Source organism: Hippichthys cyanospilos, chromosome 15, assembly GCF_059441005.1.
Source record: "Hippichthys cyanospilos isolate Australia breed blue-spotted pipefish chromosome 15, RoL_Hcya_1.0, whole genome shotgun sequence".
Lineage (NCBI taxonomy): Eukaryota > Metazoa > Chordata > Actinopteri > Syngnathiformes > Syngnathidae > Hippichthys > Hippichthys cyanospilos.
In genome coordinates, this window is record NC_142383.1 from 14,302,150 (window position 1) to 14,317,733 (window position 15,584).

General features: G+C 42.4%; 1 protein-coding gene across 2 annotated transcripts; it reads right to left on the minus strand.

Moving 5' to 3' along the window:
- Nucleotides 1-168: 168 nt before the first annotated feature.
- On the minus strand, nucleotides 169-14,903 carry LOC148411821 (calmodulin-regulated spectrin-associated protein 1-like). Of its 2 annotated transcripts, XM_088434467.1 has the most exons (19): nucleotides 14,660-14,903; nucleotides 13,245-13,420; nucleotides 9,785-10,047; nucleotides 9,396-9,557; nucleotides 9,254-9,334; nucleotides 8,720-8,779; nucleotides 8,282-8,423; nucleotides 8,060-8,199; nucleotides 7,848-7,944; nucleotides 7,629-7,752; nucleotides 7,485-7,558; nucleotides 7,101-7,182; nucleotides 4,838-6,992; nucleotides 4,331-4,467; nucleotides 4,060-4,268; nucleotides 3,907-3,994; nucleotides 3,567-3,688; nucleotides 3,315-3,433; nucleotides 169-3,231 (listed from the first exon to the last, which is right to left on the minus strand). In XM_088434467.1, exons 2-19 carry the CDS (start codon nucleotides 13,417-13,419, stop codon nucleotides 2,941-2,943), a joined length of 4,521 nt encoding a protein of 1,506 aa, XP_088290593.1. In that variant the 5' UTR covers nucleotide 13,420; nucleotides 14,660-14,903; the 3' UTR covers nucleotides 169-2,940. The 2 variants fall into 2 exon arrangements, with proteins under 2 accessions (XP_088290593.1, XP_088290594.1); XM_088434468.1 differs by lacking the exon at nucleotides 8,720-8,779.
- Between the last annotated feature and the right edge of the window lie 681 nt (nucleotides 14,904-15,584).

Below are 15,584 nucleotides of genomic sequence, written 5' to 3' on the forward strand. Positions count from 1 at the left end.
CCTTCGACAAAAAATTGTTTTACACCCTTGCCTTAGAGACATAGATTTTTTCATCACACTTCAAACTGGGCCTTTTTTCCATGTTATGTTTCATCTTATATTTGTCTCGTAATTTTTGAAGCCAATACTTGGACCTGTCCAAAAAGTAACTGTCACATTTCATGAAGAGGCAACATATTAAACTGTAATTTATTACAGACTTTAAAAATAAATGAACATACAACATAACACACAATGTAATGGCATGTAACAGAATAAACCTCAAAAGAGTTTTTTTCCTTGAACTGGTACAAAATATCCCACTAAAAAATATACAAAATGCAGCAAAAAAATATCAAGTACAGTGGTACCTCGGTACTCGACCATAATCCGTTCCGAGGTGGTGGTCAAGCACCGATTTGGTCGAACACCGAAACCAATTTTCCCATAAGAAATAATGGAAACTATTTTAATCCGTTTTTACCATTAAGAAAAATACCTAAAATATTATAAGAACATGTATCTAAACAACAATGAGGACGTAAATGTGCACAAGCGGTACATGATAAAGATATATAAAGCATTATTAAGCATTTTGTATAATTTACTTACGTTTTGGAGAGTGGCTGATGGCATACGGGAATGGATGCGGCGAGGACGGGAGGGAGGGTTAATCCTTGGAAGGGGGATCCCCTTTCATGATGACGCTAGGTAACGCGCCTTCAGGGGTTTTCTCCCTTCTCTCTCTCTTCTGTGGAGGTAAACCTGGCTGGGCAGTAGCCTTCCTCTTTTCTTTAAGAAGGAACCTGTCCATTGTAAGTTGCTTCTGCCTTTTTTGTTTGTCTCTTCCGTTCGATAGTGGTCCTCACTGTTTTTCTCTTTGCCTTCCCCTTATCACTATCTCTCTTAGGACCCATCATTAAGGGCTAGCGCAACACAAAAAAGTTGAAAATTGGGAAGAAATACGTACTCAAACAAACTGCGTAAGTCTTACTCCGTTGGCGGTCTGAGTTGAACTGGCGCTTGAACTGGCCGAAAAGAGCCGAGGAGCGCGTTCGGGTCGGCTCGGCTAGGCTCGGCTAGTCGAGCACGGCTAGGCTCGGCTAGTCGAGCACCGAAAATCTGATCGAGGTCCGATGCATTACCTACTTGATTTTTTTGGTCGAGCACCGATTTGGCCGAGTATAGAGGCGTTCGAGGACCGAGGTACCACTGTATTGTGCGGTCTTATTTGCCATCATGTTCCAGTGACCAGGGAACCGGGCAGGCAACTTGTTAAGCGTTTGAAGCTACATTTTTAAACATTGTTTGTTCTCCATTGGTAGGTTGCGAAAAATCTTGTGTGACTGTCAATAACAACACCCCCTTAACAGTAAGACTGGAAATAAATTAGCAGCAAAAATACAGTAAGTAAATAAATAAATAAATAAAGCAGGCCTCTGCCTTTCATTGGTACATTTCCCACCGCACTTTTCTTCATTAATATTGTGGCTGAACTGGAGCCTATCTTAGCCGGCTTCAATTCAGTCTGATTGCCAGCCACTTGCAAGGTGCATGTGAAAAAAAAAAAAAAAAAATCACACTAACATTTACTCCTATGGACAATTTGGTGACACTCGAGGGAAACGCAGAGCAAAAAAAAAAAAAATAATAACACGCCAAGTCCAAACAGGAAGGCCAGATGGGAGACTTAAACCTTGAATAAATGAAAAAATGAAAATTTCAAACATTTCTAATTAGGTTCATGCAGTGTTCCCCACTTCTTTAGCTAAAACGCAATTATCCCACCAATTAAAGAATAATCAACGTGCACCTTTGGAAAAGCACTCAACAAACTGGAGCCTTGAACCTAACAAGACGAACAACAAACCTTTTTTTTTCTTTTTGGGTCAAAAACATCGTCAGGAAAGAACGCAATGCATTTGGGTAGGGTTGAGTGTTTTGGAATCTTTAGCACAGTGATTCCCAACCACTTTGCCGTTGTATTTTATAAACAACAAAAACAACCCTGCCAAATTCCAAATATAGATATTTACATTTAGTCATATGCAGAAATAGTCAAAATCTCATATTCCTTCTTGGTCTTCATTGTTTTTCTGTTTCTGTTGTTCGTGCTTTGACCTAATAGAGGTTGGGAAACACTGTACGACTACAAACAAATTAACAATTATTTCAAAGTTCCCAAATTTCGGATTTTGCATTTTATTCCATCTCAAAGGAAACTCAGGACAAAAAAATATATATTTTGCATGTTCCCCAACTCATCTAAATAATATTCAAATATTTTCTTGACAATAATCAGCACCCACTAACCTAAACATAACAGTCTGAATAAACTTGTGCTTGATTAAGATGAATTAAGCAACAAAATCCACCTGTTTTTTTTCATCCAACATAGGGGAGGCTAGTTTGTGTCTTGCAGTGGACTGAAAATGACATCAGTGATGTTCAAGGCTCATGTAACGGTGAATCTCGTCACATGACCTTACACAGAAAACAGGTGAGGCTGTGAGGCTTGAGCAACTGTGATGTCATTTCCTGTTAACAGTCCATGACAAAATGGTTGCCTTCTGGTATGGATCGAAACGAATGGATTTTGCTGCTTATTTCATATTCCACAAATGCAGTATTAATCAGAATGCCATGTTTAGACTAGTGGAAGCGCATTGAACATATTATTAATAAAAACGTTTGGGTGTTCATTCATGAAATAAGAATTAAGAGGATTAAACCTTCAAACTCAGGGTACTGCCATTTCTATATCGCCCTCTGCTGTCACGGTTCCCCTGTTTGTGCGAGAATGCAATATTAAACAATATACAGTTTTAGAGAGTAGGGGAACTTAGAAATGCTTGCCTTGAGATTCCTTCAAGATGAGATTGTAATGTTTTGAGTGAAGATGTCATACGACGATTTGGGTCCGGCCCAACGGTCGTAAACCAAACAGAGGGATCGAGCGTGTCACTTCCTGCGGGCGCTGCCGGGCCTTTTGGCCTGCCACAAGTGGTTGTGGATGGTCAGCGCGTCCACGCTGACCGACACCGACTTGGCCGGGATGACGTTGAACTGCTTGCGGTCCGAGCTGTACTTGTAGAGCCGGTCGATCATCTTGTGACCGATGGCACGGGGCCCGATGCCCGTGAATTTGACGATTTCCTCCGTCTCGGGGGAGTATGAGTACACTGCGCGGAACTGGCAGCCGCCGTCGCGGAAGAGGATGATCAGGTGATTGGACTCGCATTTTTCTAGTTCCTGTGAAATATCAGCACAAAATCACAAACGCTGCTGATGAAGTGATCGCTCACTGACAGTAAATTTAGTTTCATCTGACTGACCTCCAGAAGGACATTCTTCTGAGCTTCGTTCACCTTTCCGGCGAGACAACAGTGTGCGATGGCATTGATGATGATTGGCTTGTTGGACTTGGAGCTCGGCTCTTTGAAAAGCTTGGGCCCTTAGACCGATGATAAACAAAATAAAAAGTTCAATCATTTCATACCAACTATCTTTAAATAAGTGTCTAGGAATTCATTTCTTCTTGATTTATTTCTACACATTTCACTTCACCGTGGCTGCTCAGTGCTCACCGTTGTACTCGGTTGAAGTGATGGATGAGGCGATGGAGCCGCTCTCCCAATCGCGTTCCATGTTCCTGCTGGACGTCCGGCTCAGAACGTTGAAGGAATCCATGGAGCAGACTGACTCAGCCCTGCAAGAGAAATGGGTTCAGACTCCAGGTCCAAGTGCCCAATTAAGATTTATTTATACTGGCGTGTGTAGTTCAGGGGTCTGCAACCCACGGCTCCAGAGCGGCTCTTTCATTGTTCACCTGTGGCCCTTGAGGTAAACGCGTCTTTGTTTTTGAATAAGTTAAGCATTATTAAATATTGCCGAACTCTGCCCTAGTGTTGAAAACAGGCATCTCACCTCTGCGACTCCATCTCTTCAGAGATGACGCTGTCCGCCTCTGTCGCCAAAGACAATGTGGATCCTCGAAGGCTGCAGCACGTATCAGCTAAAAGAAGTGACGCTTTCATCAATGCCAGTCGATGACAGTAAGTCATCAAAAATGCCACGTACGTGTGGTGGACCCTTTAGAGGGGCTGCTCAGCTCGCTGCGGTGAAGTGATTTGGGTCTAGTTCTGCGTGACTTGAGCCTGGGCTTGGGCTTAATCTGACCCTGCTCTTCTAACAACGCCTGCTGCTTCCGCCGCAGGTACTCTTGCTTGATCAGCTCTCGTCTGGCCTTCTCCTCCTCTTTGCGAACCCGGTCCTCCTCCGCCTTACGTCTGCAAGAGAAAATGGATAAACATTTCCCGCTCAGACTTGCGATGAGGAGATATACGCTTACCTGGCCTCGTCACGCTTGAGCTCGCTGTCCGCTTCCTGTTGCTGCTTGCGCACCCTGGCCTCCTCGGCTTTGCGCTGCTGTTTGAGCATAAAGGCGGCACGGCGTTTGGCCATCTCATCCTCGGCCTTCTCGTCATCCTATAAAAGGAGTAGAGGGAGTTAGTCTGTCAATGCTGTAAAAGATCATCAAGTGTGCTGCTGGAAAATGACAACAGTTTCACTTGATCGCTCTGAAAATGATAATTATTATTATAGACATGCTCCTGGGCTTAGGAGCTGTAAGTCACGATGTTACAGAAAGCATGGAAAAAGTATGAAAATTTCAATTCGTTAGAAGATAGCAAAGAGGTTCCCCAGGCAAATGGCAAATTGGTCAATTTGTGATAAACAAAATGCAAATAAGACGGGTCAATTTGTTTGTAAACTGAGACAGAATCATAATTTTTGGTTTTATTTCATTATTGTTTGGTGATGTTCTGAGATTTTTCAGGTATAAGATGAACGTTACCTTAAAGAAGAAGCCCAGCACATTCTTCTGATCATCGCTTGTGGTGTTGGCACTCGCACCCTCCTCAGGTTCCTTCAGCTCAGACATGTCAACCTCGATCAGTAGACCTTTTCCCCTGGTGCTGTCTCCACCTGCAGGTTCTGTTTCTGAGATGTCGACCTTGTTGTCTTCTGCAAGGCGTGATGGAGCGATGGAGGTGTCAGAGGGTGTCGTGTCCCCTGCAAGTTCCTCTCTGGCGACGCCTTGGTCGTTTTGGATTCTGAATGTTGTGCGTCTTCTGAAGTTTCGATCCAACCTGGCACTCTCAACATCCTTGATTCCCACGTCAGTCTTCTCGTCAGAGACTGCAGCGTCAGCGTCAAGCACCTTGTTGTTCTTGTGCTTGGGCTCGGAGGTTTTACTTCGCTGGCTGGAGCTCAGTTTGGGAGGACGGCGAATGGGTGCGCAGCTGCTGTCGTTCAAATCGACAAAGTGGACTGCAAAAGATCTGGGGTCTGAGGTAGGGGACTGGGTTGTGGTCGGAGTTGGTTTCATGTCCGGCTCTTGAGATTCCAAAGAGGGGGCTACATTTTTTTTCATCAGCAGGTCTTGCTGCATTGACAGTTGTGTCATCTGCTGCTGAATGACACTGATGGCCTCGTTGAGGAGGTCTATGGAGCGGGAGTGGTCTCCGAGGTCAGACTCAGAGACGCTATCCGAAACTGAGGTGTTCAACCGGTGATCTCGATTTATCTGTCTTCCTTCTGCCTGCACCTTCAAAACCTCAAGACAGGAGTCATCCTTGCAGCAGGAACTTTTCAGTTTTTGACCACTAGAAAGTTCCGCGGAAGGCAAGTGTTTGATGGGAAGAGGAAGCGTGTCGCTCTTCCCTTCGCCCTTCTTCACGATGTTCAGGAAAGCGGCTTTGCCGAGTTTCAGTCGCTGCCGGGCCGACAAAGTCTCCATCTTCTTTTTCTGGTACTCGATTGTGCGCCGTTGCTCTTCCAGCCGCATTTGGAGCTGCAGAAGCTCTGAAGGCACAACTGGGGGACTGGACATCTTCCTCACCGCAGATGTGGGGTCTTTCCCCGGCCACCCAGCGCTACCGTCGGTCTTTGGTTGCCACAGAGTCATCTCAGAGTGATCGGGCGTGGTCTTCTGGGAGCTGCTGGTGCTGGAGAACCCGTCACGGAGGTTGAGCTTAAGCAGCTTTCTTTCAGCAAAGCTTGTCATCCTGACATTTGCACTGCAGCTGCTAGCACAGGACGCTGTACTGAGGCAGGGGCTGGAGCGGCCACTCCAGTCTTCCTTGTCGTCCCGCTCGCTCACCTTCAAGTCGTCCCTCAGCTTAAAAGACTCAACCTCTGAGAATTCCCGCAGTAAGTCAACCCCTTTCCCGCTGCTTGGCTCGATCAGGTCCATATCCTCGTCTTCGTCGTCAAAATCAGCAATGTCCGAATCTGAGTCTTGTCCTATTTCTGCATCAGACGAAAGATGGCTGTGACAATCAGATTCTGCAGATAAGTGAAGGAAGAAGCCTTGTGGGGGTGTCTTCTCAGAAAGTGATGTGCTGGTCAAGCCTTCCCGGGTGGGTCCGGATTTGACCACAGCTATGGGTTTAAATTTAAATTGACCACATTCAGACGATGGTGATTTCCGGTGTGGAATATCCGTAACTGTTTTCACGCCAGACAGCCTTGGCCTACAGCGACTCTCCCCGCTCTCCTCCTTCTTGTTCAGGCTGATGCTCTTCTCTTTGGCTGGCTTTGGGGTGGTAGGCACCAGAGGTTCAAGGTAGTAGCTATCAGCCTGCAAATCTGGGGTTAAAACATCCAGGTTGACAGTATTGGAAACCCTCCGGGGTGATTGCATGTGAGGGATTTCCAATTCATCGCTCCTGAGCGGGCGTCGAGGGAAAGCAGTGGGGTGTAATACGGAGACCATCTCTTCCTCCTCTAAGATCTCCTCCTCGTCCTCAATGCGAAGGTGGCTGAGGAGGTTTTGCCCGCTCAGCCTGTGTTGATGCAGCGGGCGAGCTGAACCTATGAGCATGTGACTAGGTGTCATAATGCCTGAGGCCAAACTGCCTTTGCTCACCGAATGGACCAGATTGATACTGTCTGCATCCTCCTGATTGGGGAAATGCAAGGCGTAGGGTGCCTGCTGAGATAAAGGCCTAGGGAGGGATATGAGATAGCAAACTCTTGAAATAGATCTATCTTATACTGGAAATATCAAATCATTCCTATGCACCTGCTACTAAGAGTAAAATGTGAAGGCTCACCTCTGCTTCCTTTCTGGTCGAGCCTGTGAGAAAGCATGATGCTTCTCATCTTTACGAGCCAGGGACCAACACTGGTTCCTCACTAAGATATGAAGACAACATGAATCGTACGTTAACATGACCTAATTTTATCTTGTCTTAGTCAGGGATGGGCAATAATTTGGCAATTTCAAAAAACATGACACAAATTTACGTAGATCTGTTAATTGAAAACTAATTGATGGTCAAATTAATCGCCAACTATTTGAGTAATCAATAATGGTTTAGAATTGTTTAACTTATACATGTCGAAATTGCCCAAATATGGTTATAAGCTTACATTAACGTTGCCCATCCCTAGTTTAAATACATATCTGAGGCTCACTATTACAGACTATGTATTACCCGCAGCATCGTTCTCAGGTCCCCTCTGCCGTCTCTGTCTTAGAGAGATTAAAGGAGAAGAACTGGGAACAGTGCTGTCAAAGACAACCACAGATTTTTAATTAATAAAATGCGATGTCAAGTGATAGCAGCAGATCAAAGTACCTAAAGTCAGGACTTGAAGGCGTGGCCATCATTGCCGCAGCGCTTGATGTCGTGGGTAAACTACTGTTGGTAGCATCTATGGCCGTATGGGATCGAGAGGTCTTAGGCTGCAGCAGTATTCTTGCTGTAATAAAATGTGGTGTGCATCTTAGTTTTTACCTTCACTAGCCTCGCGATATTTAAAACGGCCCGGTAATACAGGCGGAGAGTACATTTTACCATCTCGGATTTCTTTAAGGTCCCTGGGCTGTACAAAATCAGGCTTCACAATCTCAAACCACCAGAAGAGCTCAGCGATGAACACCATTACATTATTCTGCATAAAGTAGCAAAACGGGGTTAGTGAATCTTTAATGAACCTGTTCAGTTCTGTTTTCAGGTCTTCAATTACACGTGGAAACTCTGGTCATTTTCAGGTGTAATTATCTCACCCTCAGCACTGGAGGACAATACAGCATGTCCTCAGGCTTCAGATAGAAGCACTTGTTCAAGTATTCATTTGAAAACTCCTTCAGCAGATGGATGTTGTACATGCTATCCGCTATTGAGGCGACGTCCTTCAGGCAGATATCTGCATTTAGGACACACAAATTAACCATCATTCTCACAAAACCAATTGAACAATAGGTGCTGGGATAACAGCTTCGATATACCTTCAAGTCTAATAAGTTTGGGGCAATAGAAGTGGATTAGGGCCAGAAGAGCACCGCCGTCGCAAATGTCTTTGCACAGGTCGTCCACTAGGGAGAAGTGCTGAAGTGTCCGACCTGAGAGGTGGTCCCTGCGATAGCGCACCTGAACAGCCACAATATTGCTTAATTTATTCAGGAAAAAAAACTTTTTGTCTTTAAATCATTGGCTCTGAAATAGGGGAAGGAAATAAATGCTACTGCATTCATTATATAGCTCATTAAAAGGGCCTGTTAATCTTTTTTTTTCTGCGAAAAAGCAATATAGACCTCAAAAGCCCATATCAATCAGGCCCTATTTTTTTTAAATGTCACACCATAAATCATTTAAAATTTACATAGCTACCTATCTATCAGCTGTATCTATCTATCCATCTATCTGGTGATGGGTAGATACATTACCACTCGAGCGAATTCCACAGGCTCCAACATACAATGGGCCAGCGCATGCAATATGTCAGGCTGGTGGGAAAAGAAGAGAGAGATGACTGGGTGGGGTCCGCACATGCATGGTAGGAGAGCAACTCCAAGCAGGCTACTGAACATATTTGTGGAAAAAATGAGTGAGTTTTGCAGGCAATGAGCAATGGGGACATATTTAGCAGGGGTTTAACTAAAATAATGTTGATGAAGAATGACAAATCTGAAAGAAGTGTTAATGGATGAAAGTAAATACGGGTGGCATTTGCCCTTCTTTATGATTAAATTCAATAAAGGACCAATTTTTGGAAATTCTTTCATGAGTGAAAGGGGTAGAGTGTGATAAGAATACCCCCCCACCCCCTCTCCACCAAAGAAGTCAGAAATAAGTCAGGGTCAAAAACTATAAATGATAAACCCACTCATTATTTCCCATTTCCAAATATGTGTGTGGTCAACAAAAAGTTGTGCCAAGTCACAGACTCACAAACGTAATTGTTCGATAGAAAATCATACCTTTTGATGGTTTGGTGAATCAAGCAGTTGCTGCTTCATCTTCATTTCTTTTTCGACAATAGATTTCATCTTTGTGTTCACCTTTAGTTGACGAAAAAAATATATAACTACAAAAACAATGGCTGCTTTTTTTCCGAATTACCTTGTTGATCCAAAGAACCATGGCCTCTTCCAGATCTAATGGACGCTCCTTGGAGGCACTGAAGTTAGAGAATCGCTTGACACTGGATATCACCTTCTCCACACTGATCATCTCCATCGTGTAGGCCATCATCAGGCCATCGATCAAATGCATGTGGCAACTCTACACACACAGAAGAGGATACCCAAAGTCCATCCATCATGAGAGAAAATACCCCAAAGAAAGTCATTACTAAAAGCAGCAATGGGATAAGAGGCCACCATTTATTTGACTGCCTCCAAAATCCTCCATAAATTCAGGAATAAAAACCGTTGGCAATCTGAAACGTCCTACTTTCCGGTTCATTATTGTGCAAAAAAATAAATAAAAAAAACCTAGCCTCAACACACCATCTTAACAGGTGTCAAGCTGAGATCCAGAGCAGAGACGTGCACATCGTCCGAATCCCGCACTCGGATGCCCCTGGCAGACAGGATCTGGAGCACCGACTGATGGCTTCGAAGAGATGCGGCTTGCTCTGCACGAAGAATGAGTCCGCACACCCGGCAGTAGATCTCTCCAGATAGCAGCAGCTGAATGACAGGTGGCTTGATGTGCTCCTGCTCATACTGATCTGTATAGAAGGGGTCCTTCAGGTCCTTGGGGATGTGGTCTGGTGGTTAGAAAAAATATGTTCATTATTTGTTGATCAAATAATCCAAGCATAGTAGTTCTAAAATGGAAGTACATGAAGGCAGTTCAGGGAGTATGTGTATGTGACATTTTAAGAGTTTCTGCATGTATTCACAAATACAACTAAATGTTTTTTTAATGTTATGACAGGAACTGTTATGTTTTCTTTTCAAATTAAGAGCAAGTCAATTGGAACATAAAACAAGTTATTGATGAATTGTGTTCTAGAGACTCTTTTGCAAAATATTGCTTGCCTTTAACTTGTTTTATGTGGCTGCACATTGTCAGTAGTGATACAATTTTTGTGGCTGATTCTATCTTCTGGGGTTGCTGAAAAAATTACACCAATTCAAATATAGTTTCAAGGTTATATAAAGGAGCCAAAGATGATACAGCATCCTGTCTTAAGTCTTTTTTTTTCATTGTAAACTGCTTTTCGCTAGTTAGGTGGTACTGTACTTGGCTGAAAACATGTTTTATAAAGGATAGATCACCCAAAAAAAAAAAAAAAACACTTATCTGTCACATACATGACACATTACACACCACACAATAGGTTAGGTTGTTCCAGAAAGTCTTTGCCACAAGTCCAAAGTGTTTTTTTTCTTCTGAAATTAAATAATCTGTAAAAACATTTTAGGCAGTGGTGTTCTAACTGCGGCCCGTCATTCACATTTAAGCAGCTTAACATTTTAAAATAGCCTACAATAGTATTTAACAAAGTAACAAAAAAGTTTGTGGTAGGTAGTTTGAAGTGTGAAATCAATCTATAAATTAAATTTGTAAATTACCCGTCATTTTCCTCTGCAGAAGTCAATACTTTCAACAGGCTAAAGTGAGACTACTAGGAAAACCTCGAAGCAAAGCAGCAACCCCGCAGGCTTGGAATTAATAAGGTAACAAGACTTAGGAGTGATTACAAAGCTGATGTTGTACCGGCCTGCTGGGTTATCCCTGCTCGTGCACCAAGACTGAGGGTGGCTATTTTAGTACACCTTGAAGACGCTAATCCACACTTAGTTGGTTGGCAGACACGTGGACAGACAGTAGGTAGTGTCGTAATATTCAACACTATTTAACCTGATGTTTTAAGATGCTCAACGCATTTTTTGTAAGATCGTCAGGCCTTACTGGCCTCTCCCAGTGAAAGACTCCTCCAACCCACTTTCCTTTACTCTGCCACTTCCATATCTTCAGTTGTCCCCTCAATGTCCCAAAAAAAAGCCACGAAGATGGTGATGATAATGCCAGCCTTGTTTAAAACTCACAACCTCCATGATCACTGGTTTGGGTTTTGAAGCGGGTGTTCAAAAATTGCTCATTTCTGGTAGATGGACAGAAGATATGCCGAATACATTTGAAATATAAGACGATATTGTTCCGTTTAATGATCAGCGAATTAAGCGGGCGTGTTTCTTCACTTTCAATCCCATTAATCACTTCAACATGTGGCATTCTCAGTAGTAGAGAAGGACAGCACAGTAGAGAGTTTGCTCCTTAATCTAATGAGAGCAGTTTGGCATCTTCATCAAACACACTATCACTAAATGTGAGTGGGGATTTTTAGTTTAAAAAAAAAACAAACGAAAGAAACAAAATCAAATTGACATTTTTGCCACTCGCTCACAACAATGGGTTATTTTTAAAATTGCAACGGTTAATGGAGTAATTGACAACTAATTGATTATCATTAGTAGTTGATGCTTACTTGGAAAATACAAAAAAAAAAGATGGCTGTTTCCACCTTGTTAAAGCTAAGAAAAGCACAGGCACCCCAATGAGTAAATTGTGAAATTATTTTATGGGTTTTGATTTCTATCTGCAACTATTTTGCCCATCAAATAATGAGCGTAATACAACTCTTTGTAGTTACTGTTATTCTCTAAAATATACATTTTAGCATACTCAATAAACTATTGAGTAAAAATAGCTCCTTTCTACTGCCAATCAGATAAAAAGATGCTCTGCAGAGGCTGGTATTTATTATAGGACATTTTTGGCACACAGGGGATGGGACCGTTCGCTGAAACGTGACCAATCACCACAATGATGCTGAATACTAAATAATCTGTGGTAAGGCAAGCATGAGATGGATTACGCAAGGTTGCATAGAACGTGAAGCAACCCAGAACACTAGTGCATCAGTCTGAGGCTTTTTTTTTTTTTTTTGCAATGACTGATGGATGACCCGAAGCTCACACTACCCCTCCGAGAGTAGTCACACAGAGTGACACAAAAACCCACTTCGAAGGGAAGGGGTAGTTTCCACACATGAGCACACGGCCTTGCGATGTGGAGATGGCAAGATCAGTGACCTGTGTATAAAGCTTTGGCACATCACGAGATTCCAGCATGAATGTCTGTCCAAAGTGTAAAAGTGTTTCATGGCTGGACTAAATTCAGTTTAATCATCACAAAGAGGGCTAGCCACCAGCTACCTTGCGAGTTAACTGACTTCTGGGGTCCTCTTGGTTAATGGATGGGCGGCGGTGGCTTCTCATTGGTTGGGAATTGAAAAAATGACATGTAGGTATAGCTAGCTAGATAAATACATGTTGAAGTGGTAAAAACTTGCCGAGTAATAATAAATATGTAATGCACATTTGCACTGAATAATAGCTGAGCTGGAATGAATGGACTAGCAACGCTGCCGGCAGCCATCTTAGGTTGCCACTCTCTCAAGGCAGTCAACTTGAATACATTGATTTTTCCCTGACGTTGTAACATTATCTTAATTATTTTAATTATTCATTATGAAATCTCAACACAATACTAATCTTCATGTGCCCTCCAACTGACTGGCAACCCTCAGCAAATGTTATCGAATGCAAGTGTTAATTAAATTCAAATTGCCTGGCGACTGGTGAAAACACTAGTTTATAAAATGGATGGCTGAGTAGATATTTGAAAGCTAATTAAAGGCAAATTGTACATTAGGCTCCATTCTCTTGTTGTGCTTTTTTTTTTTTTTTACATTTCGCGGCACCAAACCAATGTGGTTGGCACATCATTTACTGTAATCGATCCGCAACATACTGGCCATGCTGAGTCAAGACTGTTTGTCAGGTCCAATGACCATGTCTTAGGGTCTAGTAAAGTGCAAAACAATACAATCACTCATCATGACATTGAGAGTTTAAAAAGCCTGAGCAGCAAAAGCGCACGAGGACATCTTACCAACGCCATAAGCTTTGGCAAGCAGCCATCGGAGATTCGCTTCTATTTTGGCCCTGGCAGCGTCGTACAGGTCCTGCGGTACCACTAGAACTTCTACGCTTTCTTCTGCATCACCATCTTCCTCTGCTCTCCTCCTGGGGCTGCCTCCTTGCCCAGCACTCACCTCCACATCCATGCTGAAACAAAGATACAGTTTGTTTTTATTTTTAACAGGGTTTCAACAAGCAATTTTGGTGAAATGTCAGACAGTAATTTAATGCAATGACAGCTCTCCACATTTTAAATTGTGGACCACAACTCAACATTTATTTAAAACTCTAAATGACAGATAAACACTTGGCTAATTACAACATCTTTGAAACTACTACACTGAAAAAAACTGATTTTAATTTTTACAACAGTTGTTTAAACTTCACAAGGTAGATGTGCTAACAAATCTTCCACCATTACGCCTGATTAAATCAGTATTAATTTGTGTCGTTGTTTCGTTGCAAGGAACAACAAAAATGTCCCTGGGTCACTTTTGACTCAGGGCGTAAACGTGTTTGGAACACATGTACTCCAAATCCATTATTTCATTTTAGCCAGTGCGACACTCATGTTTCATGAAGAGCAAAAATGCCTATGAGTAAATACAAAAAGGTCCAAAAGTGTAAAAAAAGATATTTATAACTCATTTGGGTTGGAATCAACAAAGCAATTATAAATTTATACCCATGTGTTTTGTTTATTCCTCTGCAATACACAATACAATATCATGGGTCAATTTGACCCAAGGTCATGTGTATTTAACCAAACATTTCAGAAACCTTTTTTATGAGTGATCCTGCTAACTGACAATTCGTAATTCCTTTCCCCCCCTTCAGAAACAACAATAATATTCCTTAGTCATTCTGACCTGGGTTTTGCTTATTCATCAAAAACAGTTGCAAATTTTTTGAAACATTTAAAAAAAGCATTGAAACAGAAATACATTTGTAAAAATTGTACAAATGCTGTGTCAAGCATAAGTCTTGCATCAAAAAATACATTCAACATTTACTATAATCCGAATGCGTCATTTTGATTAAACATAACAGGAGGGTTATAGCTCATTTATGCCCACTGTATGCAGGTGAGTACGTGACGTCATCAAACCCCACAAACAAGGGGTTTGCCTGCTGTTGTCAGAAATGCTAAATTCCTAAAAATAAAACTATATACAGCGTGATTTTCAAGACTAAAGTGCTGGCTTCATCTCATTTATTGGGAAACTGACGGATAAAAATGAAACGCATCGTGGCTTTATTAGCTTCCATTCAAATGAAACCACGTTAGCATGTAGCTGTCATTAGCCGTCTGGAGACAGGTTTGGTGAAAGGCAGCCCGACATTTCATTTCAATGCTTCCCTAAAAGAAAAAAAAAAACCTCTCACCTTTACGGGCACATTGGCTCCGTCTCGACGCTTGTGTTCGTCTTGTTGTTACAGAAGCATACTGGCCGCCACGGGCAAGTGGCGAGGACGGAGGAGACGAAAGACTCCTCCGAGTACTCCTCCCCTCCCCGCCCCGCAGGACACAAATCTCTCCGACCGCTCAGGTTAATCCCGCGGTAATAAACGAAACCAAATCCGTTTGGCAAACCACGCGAGGTCGGAATTCGAAGGAAAAGCACGAGTAATGTCCAAACACAGCTAATTCCAATTCGCTCGCATCGCTGTCAAGTGATATTGAGGGTGGGTGGAGTATAAACGGTGATGGAAGCTTGTCTCTATGGGGACAGAGGCAATTTAGATGCAGTACCACTGTCGGCCGATGTAGGCCGCTAAAGACAGACACATAACCTGCGCCTTAGCACGTGATGAGATAAACTCAATATTTCTGAGGTTTTTAACTATTATTTTAGGGGCTAATTTGATTCAATAAATATGCAAACAAGACTTATTGTGTAGTACAGTTATACAGTCACATGCCACTAAAAATCATTTCTTTATAAATAATATTGATGTCATTCCCCTTTAAGGTATAGTTGTCCATCGCTTTAATAGAATTCTTTTTACGTTTTTTTTTTTTAACTGGAGTTGAGCAGTTTTAAAATGTAATAACAGTGTTAGCCACTAGATGGCACGCATGGATCAGGATTGCCCCCAATTGAAAAAATCTATTTCTGCATCAGAATAAAATTGTGTTGCAGAACAGATCTGTTCAAGTATCGACACGATCGATATTGAAGTCTGTTCTAGCAATGAATTGATACAGACGAGTTAGAATCGATCCTTTACATTTAATATTTCAGTTAGTTATTTTGGAATCTCATGAGTTTTTCACATAATTCAATTTTCGTGCATGTGACACACTTGC

Excerpts from the sequence above, each read along its gene's own strand:
- LOC148411821 (XM_088434467.1), bottom strand. The coding sequence starts at position 13,419 with ATGGATGTGGAGGTGAGTGCTGGGCAAGGAGGCAGCCCCAGGAGGAGA. Across the intron at positions 7,945-8,059 it reads ATTGTCCTCCAGTGCTGAGG|AATAATGTAATGGTGTTCAT; the intron begins GTGAGATAATTA and ends TACTTTATGCAG. Across the intron at positions 3,995-4,059 it reads CTCTAAAGGGTCCACCACAC|CTGATACGTGCTGCAGCCTT; the intron begins GTACGTGGCATT and ends CACTTCTTTTAG.